Genomic DNA, 22,693 nt, shown 5'->3' with positions numbered 1-22,693 from the left:
ACCCTGCTTTGTGTGGTGGTTAAGATAATTGAGTTAATATAAGTCAAGTGTAGACTAATGTAAAACACTGCCTGGCATGTAGTTACTACTCAGTGTCTGTCTTATCCTTCCTATGTCCTTGGCCTTGGTTCCCTGTTGACAACCTCACACGGTAATGATTCTCCTCACAGCCTATAAGGAGTGGAGTTGGGCTCTTTGGGGGCACTGCAGACACCCCACCCAACCGGCACCCCCACTGCCAAGTGACAGAGAATCCTACCTAAAGGGAACTTGGGAGGTGGGGTGCCTAAGAACTGAACATACGTAAGTGTATTAGCAGCAAATAATCTTTTTCCTATTTCTCCACCTTGTGGGGCCCTTTGTGCCCTACACCCAGTTATACTAATGCTGTTTGTCCAGCTCCTCCTAGTTCTCACCACCCCCACAGCCAGATTCCTTCCCAAACCCTGCCTCCCCCACCTCTCCCCAAGCTGGATTCTGGACCCTGAACCCTATTATCCCTGTGTATCTGGTGTCACCTCTATCGATCTCTTCCTGCTGCTCCTCACCGTGGGCAAACTCAAAAAAACATGGCCTCCATTGACATGGTAAAACAAGGGAAATGCCATGTTTACCCACCAAATTAGCCAAGATTAAGGGAAAAAAAATCCTAGTGCAGGCAAGGGGGTAATGAGATGGGACACACACATATACTACTGGTGGACACCAACAGCGACATAATCTGTCTGAAGGCCATTTGGTAATACATAATCAAGTGTCTTTAAAAAGTTATTACTTGACCCTGTAATTCCGCTTTCAGGAAATTGTTCTGCTGGAAAGAGCTGCCAGAAAAATATACACGAATTTGTTCACCACTGCAATGTTTATCACATAGAAAGGCTGAAACATTAAGGTCCAACAATAGGGGGATGTTTAAATTTTGTCAGATGCATGCAATGAAATACAACCATTAAAAATTGTTCTTGGAGAACTTCTTAATGAGGTGGAAATGTTTACAGTGTAAAGTCTGGTTTAAAAAAAAATGAATGTAAAATCTACATACAGTATGGCCCTAAATATTTGACATATATACATAGAAAACAAACACACCAAAAAGTTTACAAATGGTTATCCGTGGGCAGAAGAATTGGAAATTATATTTCCTTCTTTATACTCATCTGCATTTAAAAAATTGTCTACAATGCATAGCCATTACTTTTATAATCAAGGGAATAGAAAACAACAAATCTGTAATAGCCTCCACACCCCACCCCCAACAGACTCTCCTGGGTCTTAACCCCAGACTAAATTGCTCTTGGGATCTTTAGGAATTTTGAAGCCGTTGGGCTCTCAACGAGTAACAAAATAAATCTTGAAATTAAAAATCAACCAGCAGGTAACCATGTAGAATGTCATCTAAATTCTGACAAAATGCAAATTTTGACATAGTTTTAAGGGGTGGTATCTTGCATTGGGCTAGGTCTCATTAGGACTTCCCCCTTGATTCAGACCTACCTACCTATTACCTACCTAATCAGCCCATAGGTGGCAATCCCTGCCCTCCACCTTACCCAGGCAAACCGGTTCACTAGTCCCTTCATGCTCCTCCCTAGTCCCATCAGCAACACACCCTTCACCTGGTAACCCTCCCCTATTTCCAGACCATTTGGTACGCCATCCCTGCTAGGAAGTGCGTACTGATTGCAGCTAAGCATAGATCTCCCCACCTACACAACACCAGCAAAAATCTCAGCGGGGTTCACTGTCTACATAGAATAGAGTTTGGGAAATGAAGGAGTGAGTCATCCCCCTTGGCCTCCAGCTTCTTAATGTTGTCTTTGAGCCTCTGGGATCTTCCCTAACTCTAAACACAGCTTCCTCCCCTCCTACCCTATTCACCAGATGGCTCCTTAAAAGGCCCTCCCTGAACCCTAGGCCCCCACTCAAGTGTGCTCCTTAATTCTCTGAAGAACACTTCTCTTAGCCTCTGGCCCGTAGCCCACTGTGAGGTCAGCCTCCCCCCGAGATCAGACCACTCTCTGCCGACACTGGACTTGGGAGGGAACGCCTGCAGCTTCACACAGATCCTTGGCCAGAACAGTTTCCCAAAGCATCACCTATGCTTAGATCCTTCTCGAACCAAGCTGCTCACAGCTCTTGTTTCTCAGCTTGTCCAGCCAGCCCTGTCACCCCTGACCCCACTGCCCCAACACTGTTTACAGCACCATGCAGCTGTACCCAGCTGTACTTAGGTCTTCAAATGGTTTTAGCCACGCCCTGCCCTGTCACTCAAGGCCCTCGCTGGCTAGGCCCAATGCCCCCACTTTGCTGTCCTCAACTGGCTGGAAATATCCCATTTCCCAGTCTTCCCTGAGCAGTTTGCACCTCAGGCCTCCACACCTTTTCTCATGCTTTCCTCTCCCCAAAAGACTTACTCCCCTTTCTATTGTTGTTCTGCTTCTCTGATCAAAGTCTGTTCATTTAGTCGCTCCCTCCTTTCTTCTACAGAATTTTTCAGTTAAATATGCTTAGAATTGTTTTTCCTACCAGGGGTGGAGGTTAGGTTTTAAACAGCCCTGAATTCTCCAGCAGTGTTCCTTTAATTAAACTATTTCTCTGTGAATTTACCCCTCCTCTTCCTTTGGACTGGAAGGTCCTGAAGGCAATTCCTCATTATGTGTCCCCAACTCCAGCCGGGACAAGGCTTTACCCACAGTCCCCGCCACTGAGGGTAAGACAGATCTTGAGATCTCCCCTTAGCTCAGGAAACAGGACCAAACTTGTTGGGAAAGGGTGAGTCTTTTTTTCACTCAAAATGATTTGGTTATCAGGCTGTGAACTAGGACTCCTGAGCTCTGCTGATTCTGATACTAGTTTATTAAGGTAAGGATCATCTTTCTGTGCTTCTAAATGGGAATTGCACCTACGTGCTTTACCTGCTCCACCAGGACACTGAATTCAAATGTGGTAATAAAGTAGAACAGCCACAGGAAAGGCACAGGAGCTGACGACGGGAAGCAGAAGGTCATTGGCGCCAGAATGGGTCAGCATAATTAGAGGCCAGGCGAGGGTCAGGAGCTTCCTTACTCAGCTTAGTAGTGGGAATGGGAACCCAGCAAACTAGGAAACAAGTAGAAGCAGCACAGAAGTTTGCAGAGGTGGTAGCTGAAAAAGGAACGCTCGAACATTTTCCCCGTGCGTGAAACAAGTTCGTGGTTCCTTTCACAATACAAGCGCTACTGTTAGCAAGCTCATGCATTTGCCTTTTTTGTCCAAGTTTTCTTTCACTGGCTGCTTATGTGGGGGTAGTAGAAAGATCCCCTGATTTATGTTTATTAAGCTTACATGACCTTAAACAAGTTACTTAACCCTCAAGCCTCAGTTATCTGGTCTATAAACTGGGGACAGAACACTTACCTTGAAGTTAGTGTGAGAATGAATTGATAGGAGCCCCATAACTTGTCTAGCACAGTTCCTGGTAGTCCCCTGCTCTGAACAGAGAAGGTTTCGGTACAGCTCTGGCCTGGGTGTAGGTTACCAATATTGTGAGTAGGCTACGGCAGCGCTAGGGAGGTATAATTACTGAAACTTTATAGCCAAGATTCCAAGACAGTCACAATTTCAAAGACTCTCTCCTGTTCTCTTAAGTCAAGAAGCATTTGCCAAGTTTTGACTGGGAAAACATGATCACTATGGAAGGCACCTTGGCGGCTACCTATTTCTCCATCAGCCCTGAGAGTCTGGGCTCCAGGCCCAAAGCTTCTCAGCCAGACACTCAAATATGCAGCTGAAAGGCGGAAGGAGGAAGATGCTCAGCAGTGGCTCAGGGCACCTAGTAGGTAGGAGACCCAGGTGCTACCTCCCACCTTCTCCGGCCCAGTGGACTGCAGCCCATTTCCACACTACAAGGAAAGAGCATGTTAAACCCTTCGAACTCAAGTTAAATCCTCAGGTCCTTGGCTGCACATTAGAATCACCTGGGGAAATTTGGAAATCTTCATGCTTGGACTGTATTCCAGACCAATTAGATCAGGTATTTTCAAACTTGCCACAGGATGATAATCACCTATATTAGCTTAAAATAGTTTCTCAGGTTCTGGAATTAGCACCATTACCGGAACGTAATGATTCTAAAACACACCCCTTTAAAAACATAGAGGATATAAAAAAACAAAACAAAAAACATACAGGATATGTTAACATCTTTGAAATCTGAGTGATCTTCCAATCGGTGGTATCTAAGATTTTTTTTTTAAGATTTTATTTATTTATTTGAGAGACAGCGAGAGAGGGAACACAAGCAGGGGGAGTAGGAGAGGGGGAAGCAGGCTTCCTGCTGAGCAGGGAGCCCAATGCAGGGCTCATGACCTGAGCCCGAAGGCAGACGCTTAACAACTGAGCCACCCAGGCGCCCTGGTGATATCTTAAGATTTGATGACACACAGAAACCAGCATCTCAGGTGATCCTCATAATTAGGCAGGTCTGAGGAAAAAACAGTTCCCTAATACTTTCTAGGGCAGCACTTCCCAAATTCTAACATCCTTAGAGTCATCTGCAATTCTGTTACAACGTAGGTTCTGGATCAGAAGGTCTAGGTTAGGGCCTGAGATCCTACATTTCTAAGAAGCTCCCAGGTGAACGGTGCTAGGCCTTGTGCCACATTTTGGGTCGCAAAATGCTGAAGTATCTCCTCCTGGGGAGGCTCCACCAGCAACTCATTTAATTAAACTGAAATAACTGACATAAGGAAATATGACCAATGGAGAGAGTCTTTGATAGGTCTGAGAGGCAACTACTGGACTGCACTCCAGCATTTCTCCCCAGGAAGGGGCAGCAGGGATGAAGGCCAGAGGGAGGGCCATCCCAACCTTTGCAAAGCTGGAGGCTAGAGTCCAATAATTTCCCAAGGAAGCAGTTTGCTATATGAAGCAGCAGACCCCCACTCTAAATACCAGCAGAAGTTCACTCACCAAGTGAAGTTGGGCCTCAGGTGGCTTTAGTGGGTTGAGGGGAAGCAGCCCCCTTCTGTCTACACATACCCTTTCTCCTTCCTTCATTTAGTCACCAAACCTTTACCGAGGGTCCACTGATAAACCACAAGGTCTGAAGGATTCAAAGATGAATCACATTTGGTCCCTGAGCTCCAGGGGAAGGAATTCAGCCTGGGGGAAACCACATGTAACGTGAAGTACAATATGAAGTGATAAGTGCTATTAACAGAAGCACACACATGACGAGATGAGCCAACATAAAGGAATGACGCTGAGAGCTTCCCGGTGCAGCAGCCACTGGAGGAGCTGGAGGAAACATTTCTAATCTTTCCAGGAAGGGCACCACCCTAAACAAAAACTCCTTGCCAGGAGCAGCCTGCTATGATGGAGAGGGTGCTTTGATGCCTTGAAGCCCTTAAAACCAAAACTGTACAATCTGGAGCCTCAGGATGGGCAGAGCTTCCTGCATTTATGCCTCTAATCTCTAGCACTAAGATGCAAGTGAATCCAGGGAAGGAAGAGACTTTTAGGGGATCAGCCCCTCAAAAGGATGGGGGCAGCCATGATCTCATTCCAGAGAGCTTCAGTACCTGCATCCTATCCTCCTGTGTCAGAATCCCGCAGAGCATTTTCCTAGTTACAGAAACACAAGTCTTTGCCCTTTGTCATATTGAGCTCTTAATTGGCTTTGACCCAACACATTGCTGGATATAAAGGCTACAATCCCTAGACTAAGTAGATCTCCAGCTGGGTAGGGAGTCTCAGCCAAGACAGGCAGGGTACAAGAATCTAGAACTTGCTCCCTCACCGAGCCCCCTATAGACCAGCTTTTGAGGAGGACTACAACGAAACGGATCCTCAATCCCAATTTACTTTTTCCTTATTTTCCATCTCACATAGGAAACTCTGGAGAAGAAGCTTAAGGGCCGGAAGAAGCAGCTGAGGAGGAGACAGCAGAAAGATGGGGAGTGGAGCCAGTGCTGAGGACAAAGAACTGGCCAAGAGGTCCAAGGAGCTAGAAAAGAAGCTGCAGGAGGATGCTGACAAGGAAGCCAAGACAGTCAAGCTGCTATTGCTGGGTGAGCAAGATGGGAAGATGAGCCAGAGAAGGTACTGCTCCTTCCTGCTAATCCTGGATGGTAGGTGGGTTCTAGCCCACCCCACGGGAAGGAGGGACGGCAGGTCATTTTTCTTCTCCCCAGCCGGTCTCAGGCTAGGGGATCAGGGCTCTAGGGCTGAGCGCAGCCACCCCAAGGAGATGCAGAATGCCAAAGCTACCCTAGAATTGTTCTGCTCTTCCTTGAACCAGGATTGTGCAAGGGCCGGGACGGAGCCATCCATCTCCCAATCTAACCAAACCTAATACCTCACAGCTTGGCAAACAGGGTGAACCCCGGGCTTGCAGACAGTTACCCAATCTGCAGTCAGAGAGCTCTGAGTCAAGGACTCGGGAGAGGACAGTGGACTCCAAAGTCCTACCATATAATCAGTGCCATGTAGTCCTGGGGACAGACCCACTGGTGCTTGCCAAGTAAACCGGTTCCTTCTCCTTGCTTCCAGTACACAATTTGTACACATTTTAGAACTAGGGAGCCCTGAGGGAGGAGGAATAGAGTCTTTATCTATGGCAGTCCTTTCCTGGCTTTCTGTTCAGTAGCTGCCTTGACAGCCCCTGCCAGATGGGAGGTTTATCACCTTGATGAGCTCCTAAGCAGATCACAGGTCTGTGCTGAAAAAAGAAAAGCACTTCTGTTGGTCAGTCAGAGAAACTGGTCACAGCTGGAAACAGGACCAAGACAATGAAGAGTTTGGGACACCTGGCTGAGGGGAAAAACCTCCAAAAGTACGGAGGTAAGCTAGTTGAGGTAGGCGGCGTCCATGCAGCAGCACGTTGGCTGGCTGAGTTGTTTTGAAGCCCAGGCAAAGCCTGGGAACTGCAGCCCCAGGCCATAGCACCTCCTCTTCCCCAGCTGATCTGTGAGCATACTGCAGGAAGCAAGGAGCCCAAGAAGCTACAGAAGGGGAAAGAGATGGCAAGGCCACTGAGAGCTCTTTTAAGCCTAAGAGGCTTTCTTCCACATTCAGGATAAGCAGCTTAGAGGGAACAGGCCCAGCTTTAAGTGGGAGGGGGGGTTAATATATAAGGGCCATGCAGACTGGGGGGGAGGGGTTGAAGGGATATGGAGGGGGAACTGAGTGCCAATGAGAGGATAGTAGGACATTTTAGCCAATAAAGGAAAAAGCAAGATGATGAAAAAACAGTATTTCAGTGAAGTTATCCAGCTCTCTGCAATCCTGCCCCTAGAGCACTCTCCTGAGTAAAAACAGGCAGAGGAGAAATGTATTAAAGGAATTCCCCTGAATCTATCAGTGGTGCTCAATGAGAATTTGCCACCACTCCTCCACCTCCCCCAGACACTGGGAAATGTCTAGAGACATTTTAGTTGTCACAGTGCAAGAGAAGAGTGCTATTGCTTCCAGTGGGTAGAGGCCAGGAATGCTGCTAAACACCTTACCATTGACAGGACAGCCCCCCCACAAAAAAAAGAATCCTCCAGCCCAAAACGTCAGCAGTGCAGAGGATGAAAAATTCTGCTCTAAATCAGACTGAATGGCTGGCAGAAATTGAGGGCAGCAATCATCCCTATGTGTTCCCCCAACAAGGCTCTCAAGCAAGTCCCTAGCTTGGACTTCTCACAGGCCATCTACCGGAGGGTTGGGGAAAACTGGTGGAAATCTGAAGCATAAGCATTTCTCCCTGCAGGTGCTGGAGAGTCAGGAAAGAGCACTATCGTCAAACAGATGAAGTGAGTAGGAATAAAACCCCAGACGACTGAGGTAGGGTGAAGAAGTCAGCAGGGCCAATAGAGGAACCCAGATGTAAAGGATATAAAGAACCTGATTCCCACCCAGTGCCCCTCATTTGCATGCCCTTTCCCCCTTACTCTCCACTTTGGGACAGCAACAGGCATAGAGACTGAGTTCTTTAAATCCTTCCAGATTCCCAATCCCTTAGGTCTGGTTACTCAGGTCCAACTGAGGACTGGATGTCTACTCCTCGCAGGATCATCCATCAGGATGGCTATACACCAGAGGAATGCCTGGAGTATAAGTCCATCATCTATGGGAATGTGCTGCAGTCCATCCTGGCTATCATCCGGGCCATGTCCACACTAGGTATTGACTATGCCGAACCAAGCTGTGTGGTAAGTGGTTAACAGTATGTGGTTATGGGTGGGAGGAAAGGCTAATGGGAAGAAACAGCAGCCAACAAGCTATGAAGAAACACGAGTCAAGAGTTTCGTGTAACTATAATCCCACCTACTGAGCTTCCAGTTTTTTTACTTCAGTCCTGGAGAAGTATGCAATCCCTACCTTTAAAATAAATTACAAAAATCTGCTCCCAGCTTCCTCTGCCTTTTTGTCTTATTTTACCATTTAAATTGTTCTCCTTGGGGTCCTTGCCCTGACCATGGACCTTTTATAAGCTAAACCCCTCATTCCAGTATTGGCCTTTTCCAAGATTTGAATCACTGAAAGAACAAAGGTGATGGTTTACTGTCTTCCGTGTTGTCAACTTCATGGTCAGTCTGGTCTTTAAACTTCCAACTTCCCTGTGGCAGACGACCCACATTTTGTGGCAGTACCCTCTTGGATGAAGGCTGGAAGATAGAACCACCACAGAGGATGCCCCCTAGAACCTGTTTTCCCCTAGGCACCCCAGGAAGTGGATAAATTGCCACCCTCCGAAGCACACTCAAAATTAATTGGTGTTTTCTTAGCATCTTCACTGGACGTTGTCTCCATCTTGGGCTTTAGTAGCAATGCAAAATGGTTTCCTTCCAGCAGTATTCCCAGGAGCCTCCTGGAAAGCCATTACTCCTGTGCAGTTCTCAGCCAGGTCTCTGCCTTACAGGATACTGGGCGACAGCTCAACAACTTGGCTGACTCCACTGAGGAGGGCACCATGCCTCCCGAGCTGGTGGAGGTCATCAGGAAGTTGTGGAAGGATGGTGGGGTGCAAGCCTGCTTCGACCGAGCTGCAGAGTACCAGCTCAATGATTCGGCATCTTAGTAAGACTCTGACTGGGGAAGGGATGGGATGAGGCGTAAGCAACCAGGATTTCCAGGAGAAATCACACCTAGCCTAAAATTTCAAGCACTGAAAGCTAGAGTCCCAAGGACTGAATTCAGCATGGATACTTGTTTCATTCAGGCTTGAGCAGTGCTCATACTATGCTTTGGATGTGATGCCCTTAGATACAGTGGTGCCGTAGTGGTCACCACTCTCTCTTGCTTTACACCTGCTCACTGCAGCCTAGAGAGCTGAAGACCCCCCAAATTCAAAACAAAGGTGCTCTGTTTAGTAGCCCTCAGACCGCTGTCCTCTTCATCAATTCATACACATAGCCTCTCCTTTCAGAACCATGAACATAAAGACACACCTGCAGTTCTGCCACATGCTCTCCCAGGTGGAACTTTATTCACGATGGCCTTTCTAGGGTGGAATTTTCTAGCGGGTAACATTAATGTCACCTAGGCTCTACTTAGGCCACTAACCTGAAGTGAACACCTCCTTCACCCATAAATAGCATCTTATGTCGGAGTGCCAGACATGGGACACAGAAACTTCCAGGGCAAACCAAAGGAAGTTGGTCAGGGATTAAAAAGAACCAACTTTCAAAGCTGGTTCCAAAATGATAAGGTACACATCAATTATACCTCTAATGGCATGCAATCTATCATGGATGGGCATGAACTTTGCAGTCAGACACAGCTGGATTTAATCCCTGTTCTGTCACCTAGTTCTGTAACATAGTTCTCATTTACCCTCCGCGAGCACTGACTCACCAAGGCCCAGGCACTGCCGGGTGCATGACGTATACCGTCACATTTGATCTGCACAGTAAGCCTTTGGGTACAGAGTACTTTGTATTAGTCCCATATATAGATGAAAAACTGAGGTTCAGAGAAGTTAATTAACTTACCCAAAGTCATATAGATAAATGGCAAAGGCTGGATTTGAATCCAGGTCTATTTGACCACAAAGTTGAAGGCTTTTTTACAGTATACCACAATGTCTCTTGACCTTGGACCCAGTCATTTAACTCTTCTCAATTTTTCCTTCATCTGTAAAATGGGATATGAAACTTGGAAGGTGTATGAGGTTAAATGAGAATTTCAATGTGCAAATGCCCGGTAGACAGTAAGCACTTGTTAATTTTCCTTCCCTTCTTCTGTCATCTCACTTCATATCTGCCTTCCTCCTGTCTTTTTAAATTTTTTTATAATAACTGTCAAACATATACAAAAGCAGAATAATACCTCGCTTCAACTGTTAACTCATGGCCACTCTTGTTTCACTGTACCTCCATCTCCTACTGGATTATTTTAAAGGGAGTTCCACATAGTCTATCATTACAGCTCAAAAAAAAAAAAAAGAAAAAGAAAAAGGCTTTTTTTTAAAAAAGGAATAATCTAATTGTCACACCTAAATATTTAATAATTCCTTAATGTCATCAAATTTCCAAGCCAGTGCTCATTTAAGTTTCCCCAGTTATCTCAAATGTTTGCTCCCCAACTTGATTCAGAATATAAATAAGGTCCCATGCAATGCACCGATTCACATCTCTGAATGTCTCTTTAGTCTCTTATAGTCTACTCCTGCATCTTGATGGAACTTTTGGCACCCATTTAAACCACCAAATCTCACTGAAGGGTCTAGAAAACCTTGCAGTCAGGCAAACCTTAAAGAAAAGTTATCTGACTTGATTTAAACGGCACGGAACCCCTGCCTCAACTGGGCATGCCTCTCAACCCATCCCACACTCCCTTTTGTAGGGGCACATGAGGGTTTGAAGGAAAGAACCCTAGGTTTAACAATATGGATTCTAGTCCTGGTTCTATCACTAAGTTAGTTGTAGAACTTTGGGTAAGACCCTTTACCTTTCTTGGCCTTGGCTATGGAAAGTTTAATGTCAATTCCAAGCTTTTTTCTCTAGCTACCTGAACCAATTAGACCGGATTACAGCCCCTGACTACCTCCCTAATGAGCAAGATGTGCTTCGATCCAGAGTCAAAACCACAGGCATCATTGAGACCAAGTTTTCAGTCAAAGACTTGAACTTCAGGTGAGTATACAGTTCCCTGGGGCACCACAGATACACACATGGTTCCGAGTACACCTCAGATACCAAAAAAGGGCAAGGGCATGCTTGACTAAAGTCCCATCTGAATGACTACCCTTCTTCTCCCCCTTACCCATCTCCCTGCCAACTGGGCCCAAAGTAGCCACCTCTCTGAGGTAAACACCAAGTGCATGTGCTGTTTTTTTCCCTCAGGATGTTTGATGTGGGAGGGCAAAGATCGGAGAGAAAGAAGTGGATCCACTGCTTTGAGGGAGTCACCTGCATCATTTTCTGTGCGGCCCTCAGTGCCTATGACATGGTGCTAGTGGAGGATGACGAAGTGGTAAGTGGCCTTTGCACCAAGAGCTTTGATAGTTGCCCTGTGACCCTTCCTCTAAGCTGTGTCACCAATTCTTCAATTTGGGTGATTTCAAGACAGCCTAGCAGTCCTCTAACAGCCAAATCAATGTCTCTGGCAAATAATTCTAGAAAAACCTCCTCTTTTACAAGCTCCAGGTTAGCACTTTAGAGCTCCAGATTTACTGGGAGTGAGCTTGGTCTCAGATCAGAAATCCAAGAAGCACTTGGACATCACATAGCTCACAAGAGGAATTGAGGATTAAAGAGACAAGGGATCACAATTGGGTTTGTAAAGCACAGGAGTTACACTTTGGACTTTCCCAGGCTGCCTATGGAAATAAAGGATAGGAGGTAAAAATGATAGAGCAGAAAAACAACGTATGATGTGTATCTTTGTGCAACATGATAGAGGGGTTGGACTACTAACCTCACTTGGAAGCCTAAATATGTACCGTCAACAGGACTAAGGAGAGACTGGCAAACGAGGTTTCTCAAATGCCACTGAAATTGGCAGGTGGAAGACTACCTGAGGGTGAATCTCTTGAGCCTGCAGAGTTTAACAGGAGCTCTGCAGGCCCAGGGTTGGCCCAGCCAGTTACCTTTGGAGTTTGAGACACAGGATATCACCGCATGGAAAATGCTAATGGAGGCCCAAAGCTTACTGGTATCAGACAAAGCTCCTACATTCCCATCCCTTGCTCCAGTTCTTCTCCCTTCTCCTTAGTAGTTTAAGTTCACATGAGAGCTCTGTATCTTCTATGCAAATTCATTTTCAAGATCTCTTCCATCTTTAACCCTGAAGTCTATGAGGTTTTAAGGGGTTCTGCAGGAGTATTAGCAATGACAAAGGGCCACAAAAAGTAGATTTGTTTTCTTTCTTCATTAGATGAAGATTCAGCCCAAGTCAGCTAACAGCATACTTCAAATCCTAAAGGCCCACTCCCTGAAAACAGGCTGGTCTGGGGAATTGGTGACATCTAGATTCCGCAGATACATAGCACCACTTCTCACTCAAAGTGGCCATCAGAGGAGGAAATAAAGCAGAAGTGCTTGTGGTGTGGCACTGAGAAATTCTCTAGCCCTCACCATTTGACACCAAGGCAATAATCCCTATTATGTTCCCACCCAAACTGAGATCCAGGACTCTGTAACAGAAACCTAGCAAAATCATCTTGGGGAAAAAAAAAACCATCATCCTGGAGACACAAAGGGGCACATGATAACTCAGGCTTAGTTTCAACCGTGTATCAGCAGCACTTACAGGCATCGAAGTCCCTCGCAGTGCCCTGGCAGCCCAAGATCGGCATAACATTTATTGTACACCTATATGCCAGCCACTCTCATGGACCCTACATACATGATCCCATCGAACTTCCATAATGACCCTATGAGATAGGGAAAAGGAAACTCAGAAAACCTCAGTAATCTGCCCCAAGTCACACAGCTATGGCAGAACGAACATTAGAAGGGCAGCTGTATCTCTTGGGCTCTATCCCACCACACCAAGTGGAGATATGCTGTTCCTCTTATTCGGAGCACTAGTCTCTCCAAGGGGAACAAGAACAGGAAGTAGACAATACCCCATCAGCTCAATCTGAAATCTCTGATGGTGTTTCCTCCTCCTAGAATCGTATGCATGAGTCATTGCACCTCTTCAACAGCATATGTAACCACAAGTTCTTTGCGGCTACTTCCATTGTCCTCTTTCTCAACAAGAAGGACCTCTTTGAGGAAAAAATCAAGAAAGTCCATCTCAGCATTTGTTTTCCAGAGTATGATGGTAAGTGTCAAGGGCTGGAGACAATGGTAATGATTTCTTGGTAATGACTGGTGATTGCCTCATTTCCTATACCAAGGAGACATGAAGGAACCTGTCTTTAAGGAGTACTAAGTGTAACGCCTTTGCTTTGCTGGGTTTGATGATCCCTTACCCCTTTAATACTCAGTTACTCTTATGAGCTTTGTGATGTCCAACTGATACTTGGATGTCTAATCTGAGAAACTTGGGTATTCAGTCATAGGTTTAAATTCAGATGTCCCTGGAACAGAACAGATGTTAGATGCAGGAGAGCCACAGAATGTTCAAATTATACCTACCAGAAATCAAGGGTGGAGACACAGAGATCCCTCTCCTCACTTTCCTTGTTCAACTAAAGTGATAAACACTGGAGTACAATAAAGGAGAGGACCCTCCCTCTAAAAACAGGCCCCCAACTGCAGCTGTCCCTTGTTCAACTAAAGTGATAAACACTGGAGTACAATAAAGGAGAGGACCCTCCCTCTAAAAACAGGCCCCCAACTGCAGCTGTCCAACACATTTTGAGGACCAAATTGGTCACGTAAAAAGTAAGTGAGCAGCTAAGAAGGGTTCATTTATGCCACTTCTTCACTATTTTTTCTGGGAAACCAGGAAACAACTCTTATGAAGATGCAGGGAATTACATCAAGAGTCAATTCCTTGACCTCAACATGCGAAAAGATGTCAAAGAAATCTACAGTCACATGACCTGTGCTACAGACACGCAGAATGTCAAATTTGTATTTGATGCAGTTACAGATATTATCATCAAAGAAAATCTCAAGGACTGTGGGCTCTTTTAATTCTCATCACTCTTCATGTACACATCCCATAACCAGGCTTGGAATCCGGCTAATTTCAAGCAGAAAAGCATAGATCAATATACCATGGCATGAAGAGTGAATCCATTCTCTTTAGAGATGGACTTATACATGATTGCAACTGTGTCCCGTATGTTCTTTTCAAAGTGGGATAGCTAGTGCAGTTTAAAGAGCATAAGGCCAGGAGTCAGAAGACCTAGGTGCCAGCACTGGTTCTTTAACTTACTACAAGGTGTTAAGTATTTCATTCCTCTGAGCCTTGAGTCACTCATCTATAAAGTAAAGATAACTTCCCTACTACTTCACAGGGTTATTCTAATGATCACAAACATAAACTGAAGGGAAGGAGCATAAAAGCTGTGTGGTTAGAGTCACAGAAAGAAATCCTATATAAAAGCAGCCACTAAGGAAATTCAAGACAAAATATTTAGACGAACTATCCAAGGAAAGCAGCAAACCTTCCCTACGTTCTGCAAAATAAACAATTAAAAACAAGACCTCAATAAACCTACCACCATTTTTTACAAACAGACTCTCTGTACCTTAGCTCAGAGATCTGAATCACTGGATTGGAGATGTAAGTTTCTAAGGTACATGTCCAAAACCGATCATCTTTATTAAACAGACTATCCCTCTGCAAGCTGCCCAACTGCCATCTCTCTGTAAATAACTGTCTCAGGTATAAAAGACACTTTTTTTTTTAAAGTAGGCTCCATGCCCAGCGTGGAGCCCAATGTGGGGCTTGAACTCACAACCCTGAGATCGAAACCTGAGCTGAGATCAAGAGTCAGACGCTTAACCGACTGAGCCTCCCAGGTGCCGCTCAGGTATACAAGACACTTTCTGAATAAACTTGGAAGAATTCAACACACTCCCACTTAGAGTATTAATGATTTTATTGCTACCACTTCTTGATCACAGAATTTTTTTTTTTGTAAGTGTATTTATTTAAGCAATCTCTACACCCAACGTGGGGCTCGAACTCACAGCCCCGAGATCAAGAGCTGCACGCTCTATCGACTGAGCCAGCCAGGCGTCCCTCAATCACAGAATTTAGAGTAGGTAAGCAAGGCTAAAATTCCCATTTCAACTGCTACGTTTCAGAGCAAAAAAAGGCAGCTGATCTTGCTTTAGGCACTGAAAATCTCTGCAGTTGAATCCATGTGATGCCTGGCTGAAAACAGTATCTCCCCATACAGGACAACAAGTAAATTATTTCTTTGAACTCCTCTGAGGGGAAACGAAGCTTGCATTTATCTTGACAGGAGGTGGTGAAGTCAAGTACAGATTTAGCATTTACAACTACCAGTGAGGAAAGCTCTTGGCATCCAAGATTTAGTATATAAAAGAAAGTGTCAATTAAAATGAAAATCTGCTCCTTGCCAGAAACACATATTCACACTTAGGCTGCTACTAGCAATATTGATACTAGAGAGCCATATGAGCTTGAAATACATTGAAGAATAAATTTGCAGCTGTTAAAATTGGATTCATTTAATAGTCTTTCTGATTCCATGAAAAGAAATCAACTTGAGACAATTACCAGAGAAATAAGGGAAAGTACTCTATTGCTGATTAAAAAACTTCACCAAAGGAAAAACCTGGGCAAGACTTCATGCATGCAAGAGCTGTTCAGGGACTACATTCTAAATGGCATATTCCAACTATCACTAACCTATTTGTTTTAACTCAATATACAGGGATTATGATTCTTTTTTTTGGTATCACGGATCCCTCCAACAGTTTGATGAAACCTCTGGACCTCTTCTCAGAATATTTAAAAATGCATAAAATAAAATTCAGAGAATTACAAGGGAAACCAACATACTAGGAATACACTTCTATCTTTGGAGCCCTGAAGCCCCAGGTTAAGAATCCTCACTTTGGCTAAGATCTTGTCTATTCAGGTCCCAAATCTAATGTATCTCACTTATTCGATCTTCAATTAGGGTAGCCCAACCTCCCCACAAATTGTACCAGATTGTTTGCTTCTATTATTATCTTTTCCTTGATCTTTGACTCCAGGCAGGACTTGGTTATAGGCCAAACTATAAGAGCCCACCCCAGGCTTCTTGGTTATAGATGTTCATATAGAACCAGCCCTCTAGTCCTAGCATGAAAACAGAGCCAGTGGGTCTTACCTTCTGGTATTCTACTCACTCTGCTATCTTTATCTTTTGTTTTTGCTTTATTTTAAATTTACACCATAGTGCTAAATCTTATGCATCATCAGAAATTCTTTTTTGTAACGAGGTAGGTCAGAACCAGTTCAACCCTATTTTCATGAACGGCGATCTTAATTCTTAAAATGATAAAACTAGAAGGAATTTTAAAATAGTCCAGGCACTGGACTGTTCACTAGCAACTTATAGATAAGAAACTGAGGCCCAGAGACGTGGAATGTCTTCATCAAGATCAAACTGCTAGGATGTCGGAGAACTAGAACTCCAAAACAGGTCTTCTGAATCCCAAGCCAGTGTTCTATCATGCTGCTGAAAGCCCACCATATACTATAAAGTCAAAGTCAATTTTCTCATTTCCCTAAGCTCTTCCCATTCTCAACCAAATTTTGGTTATTTTTAAATTATGCCATCCTAAATCATAGATATTTAACAGTATCCTCTCCAAACTGAATACAAATCAGCCTCAAATTTGACTGTGAATTTAGCATAAAACAAAAATATAAATAGCTTTAAGTTTGTTTGTTGAAGGTGTAATTAATTTTCTGTTCATACCCTTAGAGGGCAGAGATCTGAATCCAATTCCCTTACAGTGCACTGGACACTGTTGACAATAAGCCAAATGTGAATTAGGTTTCACTTCTTGAGAATCTGATGACAGCTGCTTTTCTTTTTCTACAAAAATACAGTTATGATTAACACAAAAGGACAAATATTGTATGATTTTTCACTTATATCAAGTATCATGGTAGTCAAATTTATAAAGACAAAGTAGAGTGATGGTTACCAGGGCTGGGAGGAGGGGGAATGGGGAGTTAGTGTTTAATGGGTACAGAGCTGCAGTCTGGGAAGGTGAAAAAAGTTCTGGAGATGGATGGTGGTGATAGCTGTGCCACACTGTGAATGTACTTCAGACCACTGAACTATGTACTTAAAAATGAGTAAGATGGTAAAGTTTATGTTACGTATGGCTTACCACAATAAAAAAATAGTGGAAAAAAATACAATGTAATTGGAAATGTGCTTTTATGTTCTGTGGGTAAAAGCAGTACAAAAACTCAGTCTTAAAAGCAATGTAAGAGACACATTTACTTTTAACAGTTCCTACTGTGATAAAAAGTTCACTTACATATACCCCATATAGTCCAAATCCGGGTAGCCCCATCCCCAAGGTAAGAAATAACAGCATTCAAAACCCACTCTATCATTGGAGATGTGCCGTAGACCAAAGTGTGCTGGCCATGCTGGGTGGAGAAGGTGGTGAAGGGTGAAGAGCTCTTACCTCCCACTGCCCTCTCTACCCGGCACAGCCCCCGGAGCACAGATTCCAGATGGACTTCAGTGTCGGCCCAGGGACTACAAGTGTGCCTCAGCCTCTGGTGTTCCTGCTAGGTAAAAGCATGAAGACATTCCTGTGAGGTCCAAAAGACACAGTGCAGAGTTTCTGCCTTTTGGCCACGAAAAAGCAAGCACTAGTATTAACAGAAATAAAGAACTGGATTTAAACACAAAACAAAGCAAAGACCCTTCTTTTCACCCGGCTTGACAAATTGCAGAGCCATTTATAGTTGAACTTCATCTCAGGCGTTCAAAATGAGTATGGCACAGTGATGCTGAGAAGACAGCCGGCTACAATGAATACATCCGTTGGTACGGTCTTAAAAGATGACTTGTTTTGCCGTACAGTATCATCTGGAGTATTGTAAAGAGTATTTACAAAGCACTTTTAAATACGTTATTTCAATTGGATCACAACCATAGTACATCATAGCTGGAAGGAATAACTTAGTCTACCTTTAGGTAACAGATGAGGATTTAAGAGAAAGATTTCATAGGTGGTTGGAGGCGGGAAAAAACCAGAACTGGGTGTGACAAACAGCCCTCTCAATAAGATTCTGAGAGGTCTCAGGAACTTTATCCTCCGTGAGCAAAAATGAAGAGTTAAAAAGAACAGTTAATTTCTTGTGATTTGTTAGGACTGCTGGGAAACTTACATTTAAATAAGGCTCTAGGTAAAAATGTTTGGATGATAAGGAATATGGGGGCAGGAGTGGGGGGCGGTAGTAGAGGATAGGAGAAAGATAAACCACACTTTACAGAATTTAATATTCCACCTGTCAAAGTTATCTTACATCTGGATGCTAATACATTGAGATGGTGTATCCCAGCAGCGTATTTACTAATACTGGACTATTTCTGCTACCTTGTTGATTCCCACGAGATTTCAGGGAAACATTAGCAGCAAGCATACAAAGACTTTTCTATTTGACTCCCCAATCATTCCCCTTCTCTACCCCTTCCCCAGCCTTGTCCCAAAAAGACTTTCCAGTCTATAATTTAGAGCTAGGTAGCTTTGCTCTTTATCCACCAACGGTAAATGAATATTCATGTTATTACATATATATAGCTAGACCTCTATCATGGGATTTTATCTTTGATGTTTCTTTCAATTTTCACTGAATAAATGCAGTAACACAAATGAAACAAATGTCTGGAAACTCCAAGTTTCTTGTTTTGTCTTAATTTTGTATAAAAACTAAATACTCTGTATCAAAAGTGTAGGAATGTTCTTTGACTAAACAGTTCTCTTACTAATTTTTTTGGTGAAAGGCACTCTAAGTCATGTACAAAAGGTGCTTATTTATTGGCAAATAAAAAATACCTCAATCGTTTACTAGTAACTTTTAAGGTTCTATGTCTACTATTTATGTTGATCTTTTTAAAAAAAGATTTATTTGTTTGTTTTTGGGGGGGAGAGAGGGAGGGAGAGAGGGAAGGAGGGAAGGAAGGGAGAGAAAATCTCGAGCAGACTCTGAGCCGGGCTTGATCTCTCAACCCTGAGGCCATAACCTGAGCTGAAACCAAGAGTCTGATGCTTAAGTGACTGAGCCACCCAGGGACCTCATTTCTGTTGATCTTTAACATAAGGTCCTATTCAGTTGTCCACAAATGTTGGCCCATGTTAGCTTCATGAGAACCACACAGGAGTTTATTTAAAAATACATGTTCTCAGGATCTGTCTCCAACATCTCAATTTAGTAGAGTTTAGCCAGGGAATCTGCATGTTAATCATGAACCTCAGGTATCTACTGCTATTATAACCTTCTCTATTATCTTTCATTCCTAAGAAGACTTGAGTCAAGCCAGGTATGTAAGCCTGACATAGTATCAGAAAAAAACTGTCCTGTCCTGACTTGTTCTGGAGTCCTAGCAGAAGTAATTCATACAAGTTATGAGAAAATGGGGGCGGGGGGGGAGTTAAAAACTAAACAAAGGTAAAGGAACAAAGATCCTGACCATCCAGAAAGTTTGTTCCCCAGTGCCTCACCTCACCTAAATCTTTTACTTCCGGAGGGTTGATAGCAAGACCAACTTTCAATTTCAGGCCTCGAAGCAGCCTGGTGTGCTCTTGTGGTTAGACAGCCATAAAGCTATGTGGAGAGCTGTGGCTGGTCTAGGTCAGATCTCTGACTTGTACTATGAAGCCTGAAGAACACAAAAATGACCTGGCGGTACTGGGAAACTGAAATAACTTTGTTCTTAAAGCCAGTATAAGATATGAAGGATTTCACAAGCAGTAAGAGTGAAGAAAATTAGTGCTGTTTTAGGTATGTTTAAATACGTAGAGGACTGTGGTTTTCTGAACATCTGGAAGATCAACCAAAGGTAGGTTTTTAAATGGAGGGAAAGACTAACTTTACCTTTTATGTAACTGCCAATACAGCAACCAGTTCTGCAACAGGACGCTCCAGAAGGCTAAACAAATGTACACATACATGAAGTAACTAGTCAGGCTAGGTAAGCAATGTCCAAAGAAAGTTACAGCTACAAATCAGAGAACAGTGGCCAAAATATAAGAATATAAGGTGGGCAAATGAATTAGAAGAACCAGCAGTTATTTTTAAATACTCTAATGTGCATGTAATAAAACACAATAGAACACGTAAGAGAATAAGAAACAAAGCAAGAAGATAGTTTTTAAAATTTGGTCCATCTATTCTTAGAATGCAGCACCTTTTAAAAAAAATAACAATTCATCACTGGAAATAATAAAATGATACACTGAACTAGAGATAGAGATTTAGAATTCAAACCGTCCTAGATGAAATGTCATCCCAAGATCCACTTTGAATAACTGTAAAACTTCTTGGAATTTTCATGCCAGGAGGTGAAATCTTTCGCAAGTCTGAATTATATGATTGGGGAAGAATGGCCATCAAGAATACCTCCTCTTTACATAGAGCCTAATGAATGGCATTTTTTTACAGCCCAAGGTTTTAATCAGGTGAAGATGTGACTGTCATCAAAATAAAGCTATTGTTGTAGTCCTTCCTACTAGGGTCTATTTACTGTTCTTTATTCATTAAAGTTAATTTTCTTATATGTGCTGGTTTCTTAGATGGTCCAAGGCCTGGCCACATGAATACTGAAATGTGGTCCATCACAAACCTCCAGCATTCTCTGCAGAAAAGATACAAGGCAACTTTTAGTTTCTTTGATTACAAATATCAATCCTTTTTCTCCAGGCTAATACACATGATGTTTCACCCCCGCACTCTGGCTCTGCTATGAAAAAAGATCTTTTATTTCAAAATACAACAGGGATTCGCAAAGCTGATGATCAGAATCACCTTTTATAAAATTACAGATCACTAGCCCACCGGCCAAGAGTTAATTGCTGAGATGGATCCTGGTGATTTTGACTTAAGGCATACTTGAAAACCTCTGACTTGAATTGTGTCCCTGTGTCCTCAAGGAATGTGCATTTAAATAAGTTACATGGAATGGTGGGGTAGGGGGTGAGATCTTCATGTAAATATAGAACAAAGGTATATGGTATAAAGGCAGAAAAGTGGAGAACTACTATTTTTCATTAACAGAAAAGCTAAAAAATGAACCTAACAGACAGACGTATTCAAATGAAAATACAAAGTGCATTTCCAAGTATAATTAACTTACTTAGATTATTTGTTATTTTGGATTATCAACAATACCATCCCATTAGCCCTGACTATAGAAAGACTACAGTTAAAACAATATTCCACCAGTTCTCATTTCCAGATGATCCTATATCACAGAATACAGTAAGGAAAAGATATATTCAAAAGGAACAAGAACTATCAACTTATGTGGGCATTGAGTTAATCACCAATTGAAGTTGATCATTTTCTTTTAGATCCAGTTTTCCCAACCCTAAAAAAAAAACAACTGTTTAGACAATAACAGTTATACCATCTGCATAGTTATACTTTTCCAAAAAGAATAAGAAAAAAAAATTCCAATAAAGGCACTGAACTGCTGTGGCTTGCTTTCTGAACCAGCTTTGATGACCACGAACCTTTTTGTTTTGTTTTAAACTAGAAAAAGGTTACATCAAAAGATGACACAGAATCCAATCCAAAAAGACTGGACCCCAAAAGGCACTGCTCAAACTGCTGATTTGGAATGCTCAAAATGCATTCTCTTCATCTGCCTTCCCCCAAAGGCCCATTATTTAAGGACATTTGCTGTACATTATACAAAAGGACTGCAGGCTGAGGTGAATAAAGCTCTCCACAAAACCAAAATGTAAACCTGGAAAATGGATTATGACTGCATGTCACTTACACAGATAGGACATAAGACCCTCAGTCAGGCCAAGATTCAACAATACCATTACACCAAAAGACTAGCCCTTCAGGGAACCCTCTACCTGAACCCATTCTCAGACAAAGGCCAAAGCACATTCAGCAGGGACAAAAAGAAACAGAACAAAATATTTCCAGAAAGGTCTAGTTACAAACAGGAACAAACCTGGACTCTTTACTCACCATTTTAATACTGCTGCCAACTATAACAGATTAAAATCTGTACACACAACAAAGTGGAAAAAGTCCCAAAATGCAATAGTTTCGGCAAAAGAAGGTACTGACTAAGGATTACTACAATTAACATTGCTACAATAAAAACAATGGCAAACAGGGATTTGGCACCACATTTACAAAGTAAAAGCATGCATTGTTAATACACTTTAGATGTTTCCCAACAGAAAAGGCCATGGAGATGGAAAACAAGGGGCATCTTTTACAGAACTCCCTATGACTGAGACAAACAAGCAAGAACCAAAGGGGTCAATTTAGAAGATCTGTAGCAGCAAAGTCACTGTTTCTGTTTGGAATTTAGCAATTTGCATTTCTCATCGACAGCTGCCCTGGGTGTGTCTGTATCCAAGAAGCTAACTTTACATACTACATCAGCATTTACCTAGTAATTTGGTAATCAGCACAAACCAGATTAACCTAAACCGTAAGCTTAAACAAAAGTTAGAGAGCTAGAATCTTATTACAGAACTCTCCAATGTCATTACCATTTAGAAACCATAATGGTACTTTGGACAGGAGAGTAACATAAATTTCATCCAAAAAAGCTATAATCATAGCCCCAATAACCATAAAG

The 22,693-nt window shown here is 43.0% G+C and overlaps 1 protein-coding gene across 1 annotated transcript; it reads left to right on the top strand.

Annotated features, from left to right (window-relative positions):
- Positions 1–855: 855 nt before the first annotated feature.
- On the top strand, positions 856–22,472 carry GNAT2 (G protein subunit alpha transducin 2). Its single transcript, XM_027607933.2, has 8 exons — positions 856–6,050; positions 7,736–7,778; positions 8,036–8,177; positions 8,888–9,045; positions 10,974–11,102; positions 11,313–11,442; positions 13,086–13,239; positions 13,870–22,472. Exons 1-8 carry the CDS (start codon positions 5,933–5,935, stop codon positions 14,058–14,060), a joined length of 1,065 nt encoding a protein of 354 aa, XP_027463734.1. The 5' UTR covers positions 856–5,932; the 3' UTR covers positions 14,061–22,472.
- The last annotated feature ends 221 nt before the right edge of the window (positions 22,473–22,693 follow it).

This window comes from Zalophus californianus, chromosome 4, assembly GCF_009762305.2.
Source record: "Zalophus californianus isolate mZalCal1 chromosome 4, mZalCal1.pri.v2, whole genome shotgun sequence".
Taxonomy (NCBI): domain Eukaryota; kingdom Metazoa; phylum Chordata; class Mammalia; order Carnivora; family Otariidae; genus Zalophus; species Zalophus californianus.
The sequence above is the reverse complement of the archived record's forward strand: the minus strand, read 5'-3'. Positions and strand labels throughout refer to the sequence as shown.

Coding starts and splice junctions, on each gene's coding strand:
- GNAT2 (XM_027607933.2), top strand. CDS start 5,933: ATGGGGAGTGGAGCCAGTGCTGAGGACAAAGAACTGGCCAAGAGGTCC. Junction 6,051..7,735: donor AGTCAAGCTGCTATTGCTGG/GTGAGCAAGATG, acceptor TTCTCCCTGCAG/GTGCTGGAGAGTCAGGAAAG. Junction 7,779..8,035: donor ACTATCGTCAAACAGATGAA/GTGAGTAGGAAT, acceptor TACTCCTCGCAG/GATCATCCATCAGGATGGCT.